This window comes from Camelus bactrianus, chromosome 16, assembly GCF_048773025.1.
Source record: "Camelus bactrianus isolate YW-2024 breed Bactrian camel chromosome 16, ASM4877302v1, whole genome shotgun sequence".
Lineage (NCBI taxonomy): Eukaryota > Metazoa > Chordata > Mammalia > Artiodactyla > Camelidae > Camelus > Camelus bactrianus.
Window position 1 is genome coordinate 5,105,621 of NC_133554.1, and position 21,725 is coordinate 5,127,345.

General features: G+C 50.7%; 1 protein-coding gene across 1 annotated transcript in view; it reads right to left on the bottom strand.

The window, feature by feature from the left end:
• Window positions 1-21,725, bottom strand: part of LOC123619928 (protein shisa-6-like) — a 115,868-nt gene that overhangs the window by 81,685 nt on the left and 12,458 nt on the right. The window contains exon 2 of the mRNA XM_074342148.1: window positions 11,471-11,631. Coding sequence (XP_074198249.1) covers window positions 11,471-11,631 — 161 coding nt within the window. The remainder of the gene's footprint in view (window positions 1-11,470; window positions 11,632-21,725) is intronic.

Here is a 21,725-nt window from a genome sequence, read left to right on the forward strand (position 1 = left end):
TAGCCACAGTGATTCATCACCCAGGATGGCTTTTTACACTGATGCTTTGTGGCAGAAAGCATCGCCCAGGCCCAGCCCGCTTCCAGGTCACACAGTGATGCTGATCATTAATTGCCCCCCATGAGCCATTCTTCTCTAGTAAAAGAATGCCCATATTTTAACTGGTCATGTGGCCACACAAAAGAAAGATGACACTGGCTAATGTGATGTAAGTGGAAGCAGTGTGGCAATAGCTACTGGAGAACTGGGAAGCCCAGCTCAGCTCACCTGCCAACACTCAGACCCTTCCTCATTTCTCTGGGGTAAGAGCTCTCACTATTCATTCCAGGTCCTTGCACTGGCCTCGCCATGCCATCAACCATTTGCTCCAGCCAAAATCTTTGAAGTCATCTGTGACTCCTATCTTCCCCTCATACCCTCCATATAATCCATTAGCAAGTGCTGCCATTTCTACTTTCAGATAAACCCTGTGCTCTTTATCAGGTACTAGTATTGTAACAAAGATGAATTTCATAAATCTAGTCATCGTTGCATGGTTATGTAGGAGAACATTCTTGAATTTAGAAGATGCACAATAGAGTACTTAGGAATGAAGAATCGTGTGTCATGATATCTGCATGAGATCTTACTCTCACATGGTTCAGATAGGATGATGGTGGTGGTGGTGAAGATGGTGGTGATGGTGGTGATGGCGGTGATGATGGTGGTGATGGTGGTGACGGCGGTGATGATGGTGGTGATGTGATGATGGTGATGATGTTGGTGATGGTGATGATGGTAGTGATGGTGGTGATGGTGGTGGTGATGGTGATGACGGTGATGATGGTGGTGATGGTGATGACGGCGGTGATGATGGTGGTGATGGTGGTGACGGCGGTGATGATGGTGGTGATGTGATGATGGTGATGATGTTGGTGATGGTGATGATGGTAGTGATGGTGGTGATGGTGGTGGTGATGGTGATGACGGTGATGATGGTGGTGATGGTGATGACGGCGGTGATGGTGGTGATGGTGGTGATGGTGATGATGGTGGTGATGGTGGTGATGAGAAGGAAGAAGACGAGAGAGGGAGAGGCAAGTGTTAACAACTGGTGAAAGGCATACAGGTATTCACTGCATCATTCAATCACTTAAAAATTTTTCACTGATTTAAAATGATTTAAGATGTTAAGAATAAATAAATGTGCCCTGAAGCTGAGTCTTTCTTATGTCTTCGGTTACTACCATCCAAGCCTCGATCTCCTTCCCATCTCCTGGGTGGTGCAATAGCTCCCACCTCTCCCACACCTCCTTACCTCCATCTTCGCCCTTCCAGGGTCTATTCTGATGATGTTAACTATAGTGATCATATAAAATCCAAGTCAAATCACAACACTTCTCTGCTGCAAACCCCACGATGGCTCCCATCACACCCAGAATGAAACCCAAGACCCTAGTAACGTCCCATTTCTTTGACTTCATCCACTACCATGTCTCTACCCTGGCTCTCTCCACTCCAGCCCTTCTGGTCTTCCTGTTCCCCAAACACCCGGGACGGCTCCCATCTCTGCCCAGTATATACACAGTCACATGTGGCTTGTTCTCCGTCATTCAGGTCGCTGCTTTAGTAATTTTATCAGTAATCAGGGTACTATCTTCAAGCCAGGCTGCGTCCTCCCAACACCCATCACCCTCTCCTCCCTCTTCCTGCCCTACTTCTCTCGAAGCTCTTGCCAGTACCTGATTTTATGCCGTATGTTTATGAATTTCTTTTCTGCCTCTTCCAACTGCATGCAAGTGCTGTTTCTGGGGACTCGGCTTTGTTCCCTCCCACATCCTCGGTGCCTGATATCCAGTGAAAGGCCAAATTGTTTTTGTGTGAACCAAGGAGTCAGTGTGCCTTGAATCCCACCCTGACCTCCCTCTTTCCTTCCTCGTAAGGAGCTGCCAAAAGGCTGTGGGCCTCGTGCCTCTGCCCCTGGGCACCTCTCACCTGAGGCCCACACAAGTCCCCTTGCAGGGTCCAACCTCGCCCCACCCCCGCCCCATCATTAGCGCAACTGAGCCAGATGGTACCTCCCCAGCAAGCACCCCTTCTTCCCACATACTTCCTGCCCTCCGGGGACACAGCCCTTATGTTTAGAGAAGGGAAAAGAAAAGTCTCCTGCTCAGAGCAGCCTCTTCCAACAGGACAAAGACTTCCAGTTCCTTCTGGCCTTTCCGTCGGCTCTTTAATCACTACTGCCTGTTTACAGAAAAGCTACAACCAACTCTTCCAAAGGAATTGGTCGCTGCTCTGCTTTGCAAACTGCTGGTCCCTTAAGCATCCCTGCCTTCAAGGTTCTTGGTGTCCCCAGCTCACCAGCCAGAAGCACTCTGTGCCATCTCCCTCGCCCATGTAATCCGGCCATCCTTTAAGGCACTCGGTGACTCCTGCCTTAACCAGACACCCTTCCCTGTGAACCTGCCGAGCACGTGGCTAATTCTGATGAGGCACCTGTGTGGCTGGTTATCTTTCTATTATGTGGTCTAGTCTTTCTGCTCCTGGATTTAAGCTCCTGAGGCTGGGACTGCATCTTATCCATCGCCTGGTTCAGCACATAGTGGGTGCTTCACATCTAGCGAAGGGTGGCTCGATGCCACCTCCTCCTCCATCCTTGGTTCCTAAATATGCTTTACTGTGTAGGTGATGGACTTGGAGCCCCTGGGAATGAAGACCCCTGATGCCCAGTTGGATAGGGGCTGGGATCCCCTCACCCACGGAGCTCTCACCATTCGCCACCCTGTGGGCCGGGCCATGCACCCCGCTGCCCCCAGCCCTTGACAATTTGTCCTGCCTGCCCAGAGCCCTCTCGCTCTTGTCCTCACTGCACTGTGTTCTATCGGCCCTCGGTTTTGCCGACTCACCGAGGTCATTGTGAATTCTAACCCCATCCGCAGCGCTCCGGCTTTCCCTCTCCCCCGCATCTCACTTTGGTAACAGCCGGAACGTACTCTAAATCCTCCTGCTTCCTGGGTGCGGTGAGTAATTAGAGGGCCGGCTCAGCGGCGCTCCCCGCTCCCCGGCCATATGGTGAGATCGGGCTCCGTCTGCCCCCCGCGCGGGCTGCCTCCCCAGCCGGGCTGACCAAGCCCTGGCAGCTCCCCGGCAGGACGAGGTCCTGGGTTTGGAAGGATGCGTCGGGCACAACTGGCCTGGCCAGGGCAGGGGCAGCTCCTGGGGCTTCGGGAGGCTCCGCGTGGGGCGCACCCCTTCTCGAGGCAACCCTGGGCTGGGAAAAGCCGTTCACCCACCCCCCCAACAGGACTGGAACAAGCTCAGGACTCACTTCCCAAACGGCATCAAGTGGTGAAGCGGGAAGGAGCCCTTCCACTCAAGACAAGCCTAGCACCGAGGACGGGATGGCGATTTGGCCCAAGCTGGGCTCTGCCCCCGGGGCTCACAGAATCTGAAGAGGACACCGAGCTGGTGTGGCCTCCAGGGGCGTGAGCTCAGGATCAGGCTGCCTGGGCCAGACCCACCTCCGCCACTGACAAGCCCCCCCCCCCCACTGCCACCATACAGGCCGCCCCACCGGCCGGCCCCTGCAGCCCCCTCTCTGCTGGGGCAGTGAGAGCACCCGCAGGAGCAAGCTCTGAGCAGTCAGCCCTCAAAGGCTAGCTACTCGTCCTACTACACTCTCAGAAAGGGAGAACCAGCGAGGGCAGCCCGCAGCCCAGCTGAAAATGCCCCCTGGCTCCCCCAGCCCCCTGCTTAAATGCATCCTGGGCCAGTGCCCCGTTTGTGGCAAGGTGGTCGGTCCTGGAGCAGAGGGGCTCACTTTGTCGTGAGAATATCTGCCCTCGGGCTGAGCAATCTGCCCTCCTCTGGCGTCCTCCCTGCAGGCCCAGGTCCTACACCAGGCAGCCGGGGCAGGCGTGGACCCACGGCCGGGGGACAGGCTTCACAGAGCTGCAGCGGCTCCCGGAGCCCTGTCTGCACCTCTGGTCAGTATGACCTCAGGGCGTGGGCTCTGGGGTCAGACTGCCTGCCTTCAGGGCCCAGACCAGCCCCCTGGGCCTCAGTCTCCTCATCTGCAAAGTGGGCCTGATCGTAGGGCTGCCTCATCAGGTTACTACAAAATTTAAACAAGTCACCGCATGGAAAGTACTTTAAAGCAAAGTCCATTGTTAATATCACTTAAAGACCAGGTTCTCTGGCTTCCCAGTGGCCAGTCCCTCCCCTGGGACGCCCCGGGCATGGGTGTCTACAGCAGGACACATTAATCATGAGAAGAGCAGGCGGCTCACCTCCCTGGATCCAGATCCGGATCCAAGGTCCTTTCAATGCAATCTTCTGTTTCCAGAGCTACTGACCACCGGCTCTGTGCACTCACACCAGACAGTCAGCTACATCCTACAACTCACACAGCCCGCTGTTCCCCACGTGGGCCTTACTGGTTTTTCTGACCCAACACAGGATTTTTATGTGCTGTTCACATCAAGGCTCAAGTGTGCCAGGCCCTGAGCTGGGCTGACAGCAGACATGCTGTAGGGAGACTGGACAGGACAGGTTACTTACTGACACATTTGATCCTCCTTATGACACACAGGGGAGAGATTACGATCCTGGTTTACAGACCAGGAAGCAGAGGCCCGGGGAGGCTATGCCGCTTGGTCAGGGTCCCACGCCAGGAAGAGGCACAGCTGGGTTCCAAGCTGGGGTGTCACCCTGCACCCACTCCCTGGACTCTGCAGGGCCGGGCACCCAGGGGAGGGGCCGAGCCAGCCAGAGGTCAGGGGAGGTAAGCCAAGCCCTGGGAGAGGAGGAGGAACAGGGAGGCTGAGAGAGAGTGGGCAGAAAGAATATTCTAGACAAACCGAAGAGCAGAGGAGCCTGGGAGGCCAGGGAGAACTTGCTCCCCGGCAACTGAGTGGGCCTGGGTGGCCGGAGCGTTGGCTTCGGTGAAGAGGGGTGGGAGGCCCAGTCCAGCCGCAGATCCCCGCGGAGCCTGCGCCCTGGCCCCCGGGACTGTGTGAAGGGGGCCAGGGAGCTGCGGGAAGGGGATGGGAGCCAGCGTGAAGGTGGGGGCAGGTGGAAGGAGAGGAAGTAGAGGCAGCAGGTGTGGATGAGTGTTTTGCAAAGCTCTCGACTGTCAAGGAGAGAAAAAGCAGGAGGAGGGTGTGAAATGGAGGGAGGGCTCTCCTCCTGTGTAAGGTGGGGGGGAGCACATTTACACCTGAAGGAACAGAGCTGGTAGGCATGGGGGCGGGGCGAGGAGCAAGGGAGCCAGGCGGCTGAGGACCAGCAGTCAACAGGATCCGAGATACAAGTCGAAGGAGGAGCTTCAAACAGCAGATGGAACCTTGGGGTGTCCACGCCCCTGGAGACCTCTGGAACCCTGAGCCTGTCATCATCGGGGGCTGCTGGCCACCCCTCCTGGTGACACATCACCTGTGATGGAATAAGCATGCTTTTGACATCATCACCCCGGTGGTGGATAAAATGCCAAGGTGAGGCTGAGGACCCAGGTCTCGGCCGTGACGTGATAACCCATCGACCCGCCTGCTGTGAAACCGGGATCCCAGCAGCATCCTGGCCCGAGTCACAGGAGAGGGAGGAGGGACATGGGGCCTGACTTTACGGAGCCCCCCCCCCCCCGGGTCACGGCCCTGCACTGACCATGAATTCCCCCCCAGTGTCCTGGTGAGGGATGTGTCCCTGGTCACCTGTCATGTGGAAGCAAAGGTCACTGTGGAAGGTGCCGTGGAAGGCTTTTGAGAGCGAGGTGAAGAACGGGGATGGACAAACTGCAGCCATGGGCCTAACCCTGCCCACCGTCTCTTCTTGTAAACAGCATTTTACGGGAACGCAGCGGGGCCCATCATTTAGAGTTACTGTGACACAGTCCTGCAGCTGCAATGGAGATCTTATGGCCACAGAGTCTAAAATATTTACAATCTGGCTCTTTTCAGAAAAAAGTCTGCCAATCCCTGTTGAAGAGCCCTGGACTAAGGCCTGTCAGGATTTGGGCCTCGATTCTGAAACCCACAGGGCGTCGCTGCTCAGGCCTTCGTTATGGGAAGGGTGTCTTCTCGTGGAGCAGGAAGTCAGAGGAAGCTCCCTCATTAACCCACCTTTCTATCAGAAATGTTAGCTGGTTGTCCTGCTTCTCCACAGAGCCCACTGCCAGCTAGGCTGTCTGGTTAAAGCAGAAACCAGATCATCTCAGTGAAATAAAATCCACATTCCTTACTGTGCCCTCCAAACCCTGGGTGACCGGCCCGTATCTACCTCTCTGTTCTCATCACGCTGCTTCTTCATTTACGACCCTCCAGACCCGTGTCTGCTTTCTGTTCTTTGAACACACCAGCTTTGCTTGTGCCTCAGGGCCTTTGCATCTGCCAGTCCCTCTGTCTAAAATATTCTTCCTGCAGCTCTCCCTGTGGCTGGCTCCTCCTCGTCAGTCGGGTACCAGGTCAAACAATGCCTCCTCGGACCACACTCTCAAAAGCAGCTCCCTCTCCCCAGTGTTCCTCTAACCTGCCTGAGCGTGTCTGAGCATTTGGCACTCTCTGAAATCATTTACTCGTTCACTTTGTGTCTCCCCCATTACAATGGGAGCTCCCGAGATGGAGGGGATTTCTGTTCGTGACTGACACTTGAACTCAGTAGACACTCGATACCACTGACACTTAAATCAGCTGTTCAGTGTAAACGGGATGCAAGTCAAAGATGTGACCCACATATGTAATTTCACATTTCTTAGCAGTCATGTTAAAAAAAAGTGAAAAGAAACAGATGAAATTAATCTTACTAATAGATTCTATTTAACCCAAGATATCCAAAATACTATCATTTCAAATGTAATCAATATAAAAAATTTTGGAGATATTTTACATTCTTTTTTTTCACGCAAACTCTTTGAAATCTTGTGAGCTCTGAAACATGCTTCAAGCACTTAACAGCCACGTGTGGCCTGGTGAGCAACACATGAGACAGTGCAGACTTCCAACAGCGTGTCCCTCTGTCAGAGGCTGCTCGGATCGCTTTACGTTAAAGCTCATTTCATCTCATGCTTTCCCACAGCCGCCCTAGGGGGCAAATGCTATTATTATTAACCCCATTTTACGGAGTGTCTTTGTTACTCATGGTGGGTACCCAGACAGTTCCAGGATGGGGATTGGCCAAGCCAGAAGACCAAACGGGTGACTGAAGGTTTGGGCCTTTGAGCCATGTGTTGTAGGGGGAGAGACATGGAATTCAATCATGTGGACAATGATGCAAACGATGATTCAATCAATCGTGCCCGCATAATGAAAACTCTGGAAGAGCTTCCTGGCTGGTGACATACACTGACGTGCAGGGAGGGGACAAGTTAGGTTCTCTGGGAGTGAGTCAGGCCAGGTGAACACACATGGTCCCCACCCTTCCCCATCCACGAAGGTCATGCGAGCCCACCGCAAGCCTGTGAGATCCCGGGCTCAGGGAACCCGCAACTCTGGGTGTGGGGCATTTCCTGACGCCTGGCTCTGCCTGGCCCTCTGATCAGTTCTGACACAGCCGGCCCCTGGTATCCAAGGGATTGATTCCAGGACGGCCACAGACACCAAACTCTGAGGATGCTCAAGTCCCACGGCCGGCCCTCTGCATCTGCGGGTTCCACATCTGCGGATTCAACCAACCACTGATGGTAACTATAGCAAAGGATCCGAGGTGGGCTGAATCCATGGATGCAAACCCCGCAGACATGGAGGGCCGGCTGTATCACTGCTTGTGCCTGCTTTTGCCCAGGTGTCCCATTCACAGCTGCAGACCGACCCCAGCCCTCTTCTCAAAAGAGCCTGAGTCCTCCGCTGCCCCCGCCCCCTGCCGTGGAGAGGCTGTGTCCCTGCGGCCCACTAAGAAGGACCACCGGGGCTTGATCTTGTGTGTCTTGACGTGAACTCAAACTCCACAGCCCTCCAGGGTGCTGTTCTTATTTGACCATCTCCCTCTGGCTCCGGGTCTCAGTTTGCTGAACAATGGAACCCTGGGGGAAGTTTCTGAAACATTCTAACACCCAGGTTCTACCCTAGACCAATTAAACCAGAATCTCTGGGGGAAGGGCCAGGCATTAGTATTTTCAGCATTGCCCACACCGTCCCCGTGTGCAGTCAGGGCTGAGGATCGCTGTGCTAAAGGGATCTTCTTCAGCTCCAGTGTGTGTACAAATCGCCTGAAGCCCCTGTTAAATGCAGGTTCTGAGTTCTCACGAGCTCCCAGGGGATGCAGTCATGACTGGTCTGTGGACCACACTTTGAGGAGTGAGGGTCTAGAGGCAGCCAGATCTGAGGGGTGGGAGATGGAAATGGGCTTCATTGATTCTCTGTGTCCAAAGTAACTGTCCAACATTGAAGTCCCTTTTAAACCTGGAAAGGGATTTCTAGAAGAGTTAAGAAAAAAGGGTCTTACAGGAGAGAAAAGGAATTTTCTGCTGATGTGGGAATAGGAGCTCCTATACCTAAGAAATGCTACAGAATCCACTCTCTATTATAAATCCAGTACCTAACAGACTACCCAGCACTGAGTAGGTACTCAGCACTCAAGGTATCATTGTTTTTATTCTTATTAAGGCAGGACCCTCACTTTACTCCCTAAGCCAAATGAGCATGTGCTTTTGACATGCAAGGCCCTGAGCCCCACGAAACCCTGCAAAGCCCCTTCATCCTCGGAGGACGTGCCTCAGGCAGGAGCCAAGCACAGAAGGCTCGGGGCCAGGGACTTTCCTCCCTGACACCACCCCACGGACCCTGCCTGGTCTAAGGACAGGATATGAAAATGCAGGTTCCCAGCTAGCAGGTGAGATGGGGCCTGCGATTCCCAGGTGATGCTGATGCGGCTGGTCCAGGGACAGTATTTTGAGTAGTAAAACAACTCAATGCTATGATGCCTCCTGGGATTTCCAGAAATCTTCCTTAAGATCCCCCTCCAAGACTCTTGCAACCATATTCCCGTGATTGGTGATTTGCTGATCTGACCGATAGCAAAAATCGCAATAAATCTCCACTTGGAACACTTACACAAAGTTGTGTTTAAACTTCTGCTCAGTGGTTCGTGGCAAAGGATACCAGCTATTTGGGAAAGCGGTCGTGTCCATTATAGCTGTAGACGCTGCAGATTGCTATGAAATTGCTTTCAAATTTAAGTATCACCATTGAGAATGTTTTCTGGGCCAGGGAACAATTCCCACCTCTAAAAGCCAAGAGAAGAGTTCCAATTTAAGAAATGCAGGGACAGATTTCTCAAAACATAGGGGTGAATCATGTAACTATAAGCATCTCTTTTCAGATCAACAGAGGAGAGGACGCACACAGAAACCAGAAGAAATGACAAACCTTCCCGCCCAGTCAGGCATTTAAGGACAAATCAAGACTGTCCACTTAATCGGTCTGGACTGAATGGCTGGAACTAGCTGGTTTGTGTATGAGACAGAGAAAATCGGAACAGAGAGGGGTGCAGGTAAACTAGACCTGAAGTTCCAGAATCACAGACAAGGTTCTGGGGAACCTTGACTTCAAACCCCCGTGAGTCTTGGGAGAAACAGAAATGCCTCGCTCAAAGATGGTCATAACACCCAGGTTAGATTACACGGCGAACAACGTTAATAAGGGTTCGTTAGAATGGCACCTTTCTGCAATTTCCACAGCCCAGCGATTCTTGAACTCCCATATTAAAACCACCTTGTATTAGAAACATGCCCCCACCTCATGTGCAGGTCACACCCTCACATCAATTAAATTATAATCTCGGGGGGGGCGGGGCCCAGGCACCCTTAATAGTTACAGCTCCCCAGGTGAGTCCAATGAGCAGCAAGTTTGAGAACTGCTGGCATAGCCCGTCGGTGTCCTCATTCATAAAGTAAAGGGCTCCCTCTGGACGAGTGGCTCTTGATTCTGTTTGCATGTTAGAATCACTTTCAAGAGATTTTAGAAAACATGCTGCCAGCAGCACCCCAAAAAATTCTGGTTCATTTATGGGGCCCAGGCACCAGCTTTTTCAAGAGCTCCTTGGTGATTCTAATACGCTGCTGGGGAGATAACCAATGGTCTAGATGTTTTTGCCCATTCGTTCTGCTTACTTTATAAACATCTATGATATTAAGGTTAAAAAATGCATCTTAGACTTGTTTTGCAAAGGTGGATCTCTCATCTTTACTTTTAAATCAGGTCTATAAATCCCCTTAAATCCTATGCAAAGTATTGGGTGGGTATATGTATATGTATATATTTTGGAAGAGGAAGATGTCCTTAACTTTTATCAGATTCTTAAAAGATTTAACTCTATTACCTTAAAGGCAAGTATGTGATTTCCGATTTAACATATTTTTTAAAATTAAAGAATAAACAGAGAGCAAATTTGGTCTCAACAGCATGTCTGCTACAGTCTGAATCTGGAACGCACCCATTACCACCTAGTGGTGACATACCTTTATTGCAGGTTTAGTTCAGAACATACAGCCCATCCTTTGAAAAGCTATTGAATGAAAGATGTGGTGATTCCAAATCCAAGTCCCAAAGCGGAAGCTGTGCCTGAGACAGGGGTCAGCAGGAGGCTGCCTGGTAGCGCTCGCGATGAGAACCAGCTTCCCCGGCTGCACTGGGAAGGACACTGTCCGCTCAGACACTTTGCATTCACTTTGCAAACTGGACTAGGAGACGAGAGTTTTCTAGACCTGACTGTTGGTCCCCACATGCCTCACTTTGAATCCGGGCTTGCTTTCTTACCAACCATATATCCTTGGGAAAAGCACTGAACCTTTCTGTCCCTCATCTAAAACAGGGATAATAGAAGCACTTTTAAGACTGCTGTGAAAAAAACAAGAAAGAAAATACGTGTCAAATGCTCAGCAAAACACCTGGCACAAAGCAAGATCCCCAGGAATGTAGGGTTATACTGTTGATCCTAATTTCCTCGCTTTGTTTATTGTTCCGTGCGGATTATAGTCGTGACCACGTAAGAGTCAAACGTATATTGCTCCTATGTGGAAATGCATCCCACATCCCGAGAACTGACGGAGCACAGGAAACGGTCAACTACAATACAGGCAGAAGCCCTGCCCTCGGGCAGTGCTGTCTGAGGTTCCGACACTTGAGCAGTCTCTACATTTGACTGCAGCCACTTCTTGTCACGTATCTAGCGTCCTAGGCAGCCTCAATCTTCCCACCACGTGCATGGGCAAGAGGGTGACCATACTCCACCCAGGCTGCTGCAAGCTCCCTCTCGGGAAAGAGAATTAGGCCGATGCTCACTAAATCACAGATCGTCAGCTCGCCTCCAGCCCGGACACTCCACTCAGCGGCGGCAATCTCGCACACCCAGCTCTCTCCAGGGGGGCCAGTCCCCGGACTCTTCCACAAGCCCACCAGCCCATTACAGCCTCTCACAGCTCAGGGCTCCATGATTGGCCAGCACCACCGAAACCTCTCACAGCCTCGGCAAAGACTCAAGGTGACCGGCTCTCACTTACCTGGAGTCGGCTTAGCTGTGCGCACGGGGGTGTAGTGGTTTTTGGAGGACGACCTGACCGGCGTGTTCTCTTTGGGAGAGCTGTCGATAGCCGAGACAGTTTCTCTTTCACAGTGTGCTATGGGGATTGGTCCCTGTTGCCTTAAGATGTCGGCCAGAGCCCTGAAAGGGAAAGAGATCACACAGTGAGATTCACCGGGCAGCTGAGCGCAACTGCCAAGGAAGCTGGACCACTTCCATCGGCTCTTCTGATGGACGGAGGCCCAGAGTTCAGTTCTGAACAGTTCCAGCATCAGCTGGTGCCGGTCTCGGTGGGAACACGGGGTAGAGGTTGCCATGCCCAGGGGTCCAGGCGCTAAAAGGCTGTAATCACGGTTTCTTTCTTTCACTCATTTCACACCAATGAACTGTAAGCCCTTTCAAAATCCTAGCTCCCCAGATCACCCCCTGTGCCAGGCAGACTCCTACAGCAGCTGGCTTTCGGAACGCCGCTACAGTAAAGGGCTGCCACCACTGGCCTCAAGTTCAGGGTCGGGTTACTAATGTCAGGGGGACCAACTTCCCCACTGAAGGACACACACCGAGGAGCATGTACTCTATACGGGTGGCCCAAATAACTACAAAACACAGCTCTGGTTGTCAAAGAAAGGTGTGATTCAGCCACAAAGGCAGGACGTACTGATAAAATGATAAATGTCTGAACACAAGGACGGTGCAGACGGTGAACACAGCTGGGGTTCAGAGGAGGAAGCTATCACAAACCCCGGGGGGAAAACACACACAGGAGGAAAGAGAGATGCAGGGGACGCCGCTGTAGCTGGGGAGGCCAGGCACCCCAAGAGCAGCCTTTATTCACTCAGCACCTCTCTTGGGTAACAAAGCATGTGTTTGTTGAGGACTGGGCGTGCACCTGTCACTACAGAGCGGAGGTAAAGAGAACATAATTCCTGCCATTGCGGGGCTCACCACTTAGGGGCAATCACTCCCCAGCCTGGTCTCCAGCAGGACCCCCTCCGTGGGTATGATATATGAAACCATCATCAATAGGAAACAGACATGCAGGGATGTTCTGAGCCACAAGGGACCACCACCCGGATATTGTCATTTCAGGGCCAGGTCCCTGGTTCTCAGTGCATGACACTGGGGGGTCCCTGAGGGGCAGGCAGGCACCATGCCTCCAGGCCCCTCCCAGCCAGCCTGCCCCCCTCCGAAGATTGGCCATGCCCAGCCCACCCCAAGGCTCCACTCACACCGGGATTCTAGCTCCCAGCCACTCTGCCCCATTGGAAAGTGACAAACACAGCAGTTTAAAAACGTGTCTGAGAGTGAATTGTTTCCTCTCATCATGCCGCCTCTGACATGCTGAACCTTCCTGGGAGAAGAGCATCAAGCTGGCAATCTTATCATTTAGTGGCATTTATATAGCAATTTCAGATTTTCCAAGTGCTTTGCCACGACTGGCTTTCTTCTTTCTCAGGCTCCAAGGGAAGGAAGAGACACACGCAACTCTCTACATTCACTTCCACGGACCAAGAAGTGATGGAGGACACAGACCCTCACTCACACAGTAAAGGAAGCTCGGGCAGACCTGGGGTCTGGGTCAAGAGACCTGAGATGTGGGGCCTGGGAATAGAAAAAAAAAAAAAAAAAAAACATTGCCCTAGAAGGTCAAGAGATTTGGGTTCTAATCCCAGCCCTGCCTCGGATAAACTGTGAATCGGGGCAGATCTGTTACCCTCTGAAATCGAAACTTAATCTTTGTAGTCCCCACCAGCAAAACAAAGCATTTGAACTAACATGACCTCTAAGATCCCTTCTAATTCCAGAATGTGAAAACTATTTTCTATACTTTACAATCACATATCCATGCAAGTTACCTTGATTCATTCACCTTTCTATTTATCAAAGGCACTTGCCATCTTTCCATGATAAGGAAATAGTGAGTTAAAAATCATAACAGAAATACAACGGAGTAGAATTGAAGAGTCCAGAAATAAACCCACACATCTGTGTTCAACTGATTTTCGACAAGGGCGCCAGGATCGTTCAATGGAGAAAGAAGTTTCTTCAACAAATGATGCTGGGACAACTGGATATCCACACGCAAAAGGATGAGACTGGATCCTTACCTTACACCACATACAAAAATTAACTCAAAATGGATTATAGACCTAAATATCAGAGCGAAGACTATAAATTCTCAGAAGAAAATAGAGAAGTAAATCTTGTGACCTAGGATTTGGCAGTGGTTTCTTAGAAGTTACATCAAAAGCACAAGCAACAAAAGAAAACAAGGCGTAAACTAGACTTCACCAAAATCAAAAACACCAGAGGATAACATGAAGAAAAGGAAAAACAACCCACAGAATGGGAGAAAATGTTTGCAAGTCATCTCTCTGACAAGAGATTTGCATCCAGAATATATAAAGAACCCTTACAATTCAACAATAAAAAACAAACCACCCAATTCAAAAATGGACAAAGGATATGATTAGGCATTTCTCCAAAGAAGGTATATATGAAAAGCAGCTCAAATCACTAGTCATCAGGAAAGTGTAAATCGAAAACACAGTGAGATACCCCTTGACACCCACCATGACATCTACAACCAGAAAGACACTACCAAGTGTTCGCAAGGGTGTGGAGAAATTGGTAAGCAGCCTGGCAGTTCCTCAAAATATTAAACACAGAGTTACCATATGGCCCAGCGATTAGAATACTCCTAGGTATGGGCCCAACAGAAAGGAAAACATACGCCTGCACAAAACTTGTATCTGAAAGTTCACAGCAGCATTACTAATAATAGCCAAAAGGTGGAAATAACCCAATTGTCCATCAACTGATGAACGGATAAACAAAAGGTAGTGTGTTCACACAGTGGATTACTATTCAGCCTTAGAAAGCACCAAAGCGCTGACACATCCTGCAACATGAATGAACCTTGAAGATAACATGCTAAGTGAAAGACGCCAGTCACAAGAGGCCACGTGCTATGACTCAATGTGTATAAAACATCCAGATTAGGCAGATCCATAGGGGCAGAAAGTAACTGTGAAGTGACCAGGGGCTGAGGGAGGGGCAGATGGAGAATGACTGCTAATAGGTATGGGGTATTTTTGGCAGGGGGGGGGATAATGAAAATGTTCTAGAATTAGATAGCCAGGATCTCTGGACAACTCTATGAATGTATAAAAAAATCACCGAACTGCACACTTTTAAATTTAAGGATGAATTTTAATGGTAGATGAATTATATCTCAATAAAGCTTCTATTACAAAAAAAAGAGTTATATTCCTTTTCTTTTTCTTACCTCCCAAGTTCTTATAAAGACGCCTGCCTCTCAGGTATCTCTGAAGGGAAACGGAGCCACGTGGTTAAGACCATGCTTTCGGAAGGCCAGGGCTAAATCTACATCAGTGTCGGTGATTTTTGCCCTTCAGCTGGCAATGTTTGGAGACAATTTTTGTTGTCACAGAACTGGGGATGGAAGTGCCTTTGGCATCTGGTGGGGAGAGGCCAGGGGGGCTGCTAAACAGCCTACCACGTACCAGACAACCCCAGCCCTGCCAACAGCAAGGAATAACCCCACCCCAGGCGTCAGCAGTGGTGAGGCTGAGGACTCTGGTCCACATCCACGTAGCACTAATGAAGCGGGTCTTTGATTTAACGCAGTCGAGTTCCACAGATACCCTGAGCAGCCTGCACCGAGCCTGGACGCTGGCTGGGCTCGGGGACAAGTGGCGCCGGGGACGCTGAAATGAACGTCTGGAAGGAGGGGGATCTTGACTGTCTGGGCCATTAACGTTTCCTCAGGTCTTGGCACACTGCTCGGCTGTCACTCAAACAGAGAAAGGAAAGAAGAGCACCCCTGCCTCAGCCTCTGTCGGGCGTTCAGCCCCACGTCCCTTTCGTCCATAAGGACAGCGTAAACGGCAAACGCACGGCAGATTCGCTCCAGGCTTACTGGCCATGGAGGATCCAGAAGAGGAGAGACCTTCAAACTGAGATCAGCACTCCCAGCATGAGGGGGGACTCCTGGTGCCCACCTCCCAAGAGGCCCCGCAGGACGTAGGCACTGAGACCACAGGCCCCTCAGAGCACCCCTGCTTGTGTCTGGCGTCCTGATAGAGAGTGAATTCTAAGTGGGTTACAGTCACGCTGTCTCCTCCTGACTATAATGACTCGCACTGTACCCTCGCCAGGTGCCCTGTTAGGACTGAGCAGGGCAGCACCCCCGAAGGGGAGGACCATGCACCTAGGGGCAGGGACCCTGCTATGTGTGGTCCCAACAAGGAGCCTGGCAGCCAGGCAGTGGTCCTGGTCACCTCCACTGTGAGCTTCCCTGGCCCCTGAACACTGTTCTCCGAGAGCCCGCTTTCCTAGGACCCTCTGGCAGCTAGAAAGGTGGCCCTCATCCCCGACAGTGCCGGCTCTGCCTCCAACCACGCTCCCTTCCCTGAGCTCCTGGGCTCGCCGACCTCTCTCCTTGCTCCCGTTCCTCTCCGTCTCCCGTCCCCCTTCTCTCCAGGGTGCTGGGTAAATATTATTCTAATTGTGAAACGTGCGCTCCCAGCCTCACCTAATTAATTTGGACGCGCCAGAGGAAATGGGTTAAGGCCTGAGCTACTTCCTCACTGCAGGAAAGAAAATTGGTCACCGAGGAAGAGGGAGGGGATTCTGTGAAAGAGGAGAGCAGCTCTCAGGGTTTGAGAGAGGGGCGGAGACTTGGACGGAGGGGAGAGACAGGGACACACAAGGCAAACACAGAGAGACTCGAGGACCTGGGTTCAAGCCCCAATACCTCCATTTAAAATAACAAATAAAAAAACAAAAAGAAAGGAAGAGAGGGAAAGGAAATGGGCAGAGAGAGATGGACAGAAACGGAGCCAAACAGATGGGAAGAGACGGAGTCAGAGACTCAGAGCCAGAGAGAGGCAGAGGGAGAGATTCAGGGATGAGGGAGGAAAGAAAGAGACAGAGATGCTGAGAGAGAGGGTGGTGGGAGGGCGGGGGGAGACAGAATCAAAGGGTCAGAGACAGGCAGGCAGACAGAGCCAGGAAGAAAATGGGGAAGACAGTCAAAGACAAATTCAGAGAAAGTGATTCAGAAGGTGAGAGATGGGAGAGTGGGGGGCTCCGAGAGAGACCTTCCAAGGGAAAGAACATCAGGGGGAGACGGAGACGGGTGAGTGAGGCGTGAGGCTGGTACTCAGCTGAGGGCGACCGTCCCCCACCCTCACCCCCACCCCGACCAGGCCAACTACAGATGCCTAATTTAAGAATCTGAACAATCCTGCTCTTTGCCCTGCTCGCGCCCATCTCCCCCACCCCCAGAGCCACTTCTGAGGTATATGGATGTGTGAGACAAACGAATGCTTTTTGCCTGAATTATCTAGGTAATTGCCTTGGTTCGCCACACATGGATTCCTTGGCTTTCGCGGATGTGCGGCAAGCAGGGGAGAGTTAATTAATTGGGCAGCAAATCTGAGCAGGGAAAACAGTCATTCTGATCATTCAGGCCAGGACATTTTCGGCTTCTTCAGTACTTGTTGTTTGTGTATTAACCATCTGTTTAACTGGGACCAAACGTCTTACGTTTGGATGGCACTGAACAGGTTCTAAGTGTGCTCGCCTAAGTGTGTCAACCTGAGACCTTTGCAGCTATGGTGACCCCAATTTTAAACAAGAAACTGAGGCTCAGACTAATCCCAGGACTAGACCACGATGGAACAGAAATTTAAACCCAGGGCTTCTGGCTTCAGTCCTCTGTCCTTCTGCTCAGGGGGGCCGACTCTCAGTACATCTCATTTTCCTATGAGGTGTCAGCTCGAAGGAGCCCCCCTGGTCCCTCCAGCTGGGTCTGCCAATTTAGCAAGTGTCAGTTAATACTGGGGCATGGGGAAACAACTAGTCAGTGAGTGGTTCCGGTCAAGACCAATTATTACTCACTTAAGACTTTGGTTACTGTTGTCAGTGATCCCAAGGAATGAAAGTGCGTCTGAATTTCCTTGAGTGTTGAGTTATCTCAACAACCGTAGGGACCAAGTCCGGTCAACAATTTGATGTGTTGCCAACCACATTCAAGACATGAAATCTTTTGTAAAAAGGCAGTAGAAAGATAAACACAACCTTGTTTGTAACAACAAAACCTTTTATAACATTGCTTCATAGTCTTGCCAGCTTGGGAAATCAAAGGCTATAATTTACGGAGCTGGTACTATGGGCCAGACAGAGTGCTAAACTCTGTCATGCGTTATCTTATACAATCCTCAAAACGACCTCATACAGTAGGTGCTATCAGTAACCACATCGTACTGATGAGAAAACTAAGTCTTTGAGAGGTTAGACATCTTGCCTGAGGCCACACAGCTAGTAAGTGGTAAATCCAGATATCAAACATAAGTAGGTTAAACTACAGAGACTGACTTTATATCACTGAATTATCCATTCCCCCGTTTGTCTGCATATCCATCCATCCATCCATCCTATACACCGTCCATCCACCCAAATATCAATCCATCCAATACTCCATCCATCTTTCCTTCCAATCCTCCATCCACTTAATTACTTTTATTTTTTCACCTGCTATGTTCCTGCAACGGTCTCTGAACACAAAATTGTACAGCATGTTCAATCTTTACCAGAAAAACCTCCCCAGACAGAACTCAGCGGCCACCCAACTGCCCATCTCTATTCACCTTAGTGAGTCACCAACAACACGGCTGTGAAAGCTTTCACACTGTTTTAGCAAACTTCCATCAAGTGAAATTCTGAGTAGAACACCAATAAACTTCATTAGCACCCCCGCTCTGCACGAGGCCAGAGTAAGAGCCAGAGCCCTGCTCTCCCGAGCTCCTGCCCTCTCTCTCCATCCAGCAGCCCCTGGACTTCATGGAGTTTCCAAGTTTGAAAACAAATGTGGCCAGACAGTGCCAGATAAAAAACCTGGAATTGTTTTGTCCCCATCTGCACTCATTGAGCAGAGAGTAAAACTTAGGTTCCCCTCAAATTAGGTGGGGAACCTAGAAACCCTTAGCTGATAAGTCTTTTCGATCTCAATAACAAGGCTCTCCATAAAGACCCCGTGGACATCTCTGCTCATTAATGTGGAACAAGTGGAAACCAGCCTTCACCACACACATGCCGCGGGAGGGGGAAAATAAGTCAAGCTGGTGTTCAGTGAGTTTTTCTGTGCCTAGAACAAGGCAAGCTGGAGAGCTAAAAGCCCTAATCAGGACCCTTCTCTTTGCGGGAGGAGGAGGGAGAAATGCATGCTGGCGAGTAGGTATGATAAAAGGCCAAACAGATGAACTCTTCCATGAATAAGCTGTTCTGCTTAATGTTTTTATTCCTAAGGACTAATGAGAACACTTTAGGTCTTGAAGAATTCTCTAACAGCATTCCTGCCTAATGAAGTAGAGTATACTGAATACGATTACTTTTTTTTTTTTTAAGAGTGCAAGGTTCTTCCATGAGAGGGCCACCAATCCCATCTTCAGTTCTCCTCCCAGAAAAAAACTAAGTGAAATGTAGATAATCTAGGAAAGGGAACCTCTACAAAAACTGCAGAACCAAGCATGGAGATTCTGATAGCTACTTCTTTGGCATTTCTCCTAAAACCAGAGTTAGACTACACCCCAGCTGAATGAACAGCCCCCTGTCAAATGCCGGATGCCAGTTATTTGAGTCCCGGATGACCGAGCTCTCCGTTGACACTGACTCTCTGGGAACAGCTGGCGTCCTCTCTAACCTCGTCCTCCTGCCGACCCACTGGGCAGTCGGGGTGCTTTTTTTCTCTGTGACATGCACTCCGGACAATGGAAGTAAACATATTTTTAATAGACACAGACCAAGGAGAATGGCTTAATTTAGTTCTCCTTTTCCCCGGTTCTCTCACAGTCCACTTGAAAAACACAGCTGCCGGCTTTGTGCGCACACAAGACCGCTCTCCTCAAACAGAGAGGCTCCGAATGGATGTGGAGATCTCCTTTGTTGTGATAACAATGTTCGTGCATCTGCACAGAGCCGTTCTGCAGGTCCGAGTTGTCCCCGGCACAATCAGAATTCATCACGGCCAGTACACACGGCCGAACTCGGCCAGGGAAGGCTGGGCCTGCCGGCTGCATTACCCGGGCAGGAGGGGCTGGTCCCTGCCTCCTGACAGGCGCCTGCCCCTCGATGACTCCCCACGAGCTAGACAGAGCCAGTATGCATTCCCGGGGGCCCCAGTGCATCCCTAACAGCATCTTCTCCACATGCGCCATTCCTTGCCAGACGCATCCTGTGAAACTCTACCCAGGCCTGGGAAATTCGGGAGCATCCACACCAAGGCTAGCCTTCTCAGAAATATTTGGATTGTCTGTCTGAGGACGAATCGAAGCTCCGGACGTGCCTAGGGCAGCTACCGTCCGGGACTGGGGAAACAGAAGTGCTCCCGGGACCCGCCAGCAGGCCCGCCAGGGCAGCCAGGTGGCGGATGAGTGAACAGATGCGCCTGCTGCCACTGGTGCTGTTGGTGCCGCTTCCTGACGTGCTTCGGGCACCGACCTACGTCTAAGTGGAGGCAGGATGAAGGCGGCAGAGCCTCCTGGCTCAGCATGGAGGTTCCAGACCCAGGGTACCTGGGTTGGAATTCTGGTCGCCTAGGAAATTGGTGATCACTAGCTAGCTACTCAAGTGCCCTGTGGTTCTGTGTCCTTATTGGAAAAATAAGGTCAAAATAATAAGGCCAAAAATGATGTCTACCTCTTTGGGTTGCTATGAAGATTAAATGAGTTCATGAGCATAGAGCACTTAGAACAGAACCTGGCACCTTGTAATCACTACATAAATATTTGATTGATAAATCAATCCAAATGCAACCTCCCAGTGCCAGCCGGCAGGACCACAACAGAAGGACGCGCCCACAGAGGGAAGAGGGGGTCCTGGAGGGCGGGCTCAGCGCCGGACGGCAAAGCGCCTGGTGTGCGGAGCGAGCCACGCGGCACAGCCGTGGCTGTGGGTCGCCCCAGAAGGGACCGCCTACATCCCACAGCTCCCACCCAGGCCTAAGGACATAACTGCATCTGCTCACACGCTGAACCCTCAACTTGGACTTTGAGAGCCAAGTGCAAAGAGAGTGTCTGTTTGCTCCTTTCTGCAAGGTCACCACAAACCACGCAAGGAAGCTTTGAGATAAAAAGCAAAGAGAGTCACAACATGGGCAAAACTGATCGGGATTCTTACAGGGCATCACAAGGCAAATGGGTCAAATGGGCCCGGGCAGCATTTTCTGCAAAGGATTCAGGTTTTTTTTTTTTCCTTCATTCTTCCTACCACCCTTCTTCTTTCTTTTCTTTCTTCTTTTTCTTTTTCTTCCTTCTTTCCTTCCTCTCTTCTTTTCTCTCTCTCTCTCCCCTCCAATCCCTCTCTCTCTATATATATTTATTGAAGTATGGTCAGTTCACAACATTGTGTCAATTTCTGGTGTACTTGCCCTCCTTCTTTAAAAAAAAAATTATAAACATTATTGTCATTTCCCAGCTCAAGTACCTTCACATCAATGCAACTATTGAAAGAGTGGGGGACACCAAAGAAACACCCCCACCACTTTAATTAATTGTCATTCATTCATTCAACTGTATTTACTGAACACCTGCTTCTTGCCAGGCACTGCTCTAGGCACTGGAATAGAGGTGTGAACAAAACAGACAAACAGGTATGTCCTCTTGACGTCACGGTGGGGGAGATGGATTGGTGCCTAGGGCTGGAGACCCAAAAAACAAAACAAAAAATTCTTTAGATGTTTGAACTGTGTCTGAATGACTGAAACCTGCCTGTGGCTCTTGGCAACATCACTTGTCGTTCTGCTATAGAATTACAACCCCGTTTCCACGTGGACAACCTTTACACGGGTACGAAGCCTTGACACCATGTCTCGTGAGAAACCAACTTGTAACCACGGGTGTTAATCCAGGAGAAAGGAAGACTGAAGGGGGCCTTGAGTGCCACCTTCAAGGAGATGTTCTTCTGTCTCACAGAAGAAAGGACATACTCCCTCTGGGTTGCTCCGGTGGGCAGACCTCATGCCAGGGAAGGCAATATTGAGACTTGACTGGAATTGTAACTAAAGGACAGAATGGACCACCCACAGTGGGAGGAGGAGCCCCAGATCTAGGTGCACATGGGAGAGAGGAGGGGGATCTGGCACCCCGAGAGAGAGGCACTAAAACACCCCCGAGTCCCTTTCAACCAAGAGAGTCTCTGAGTTGAAGATG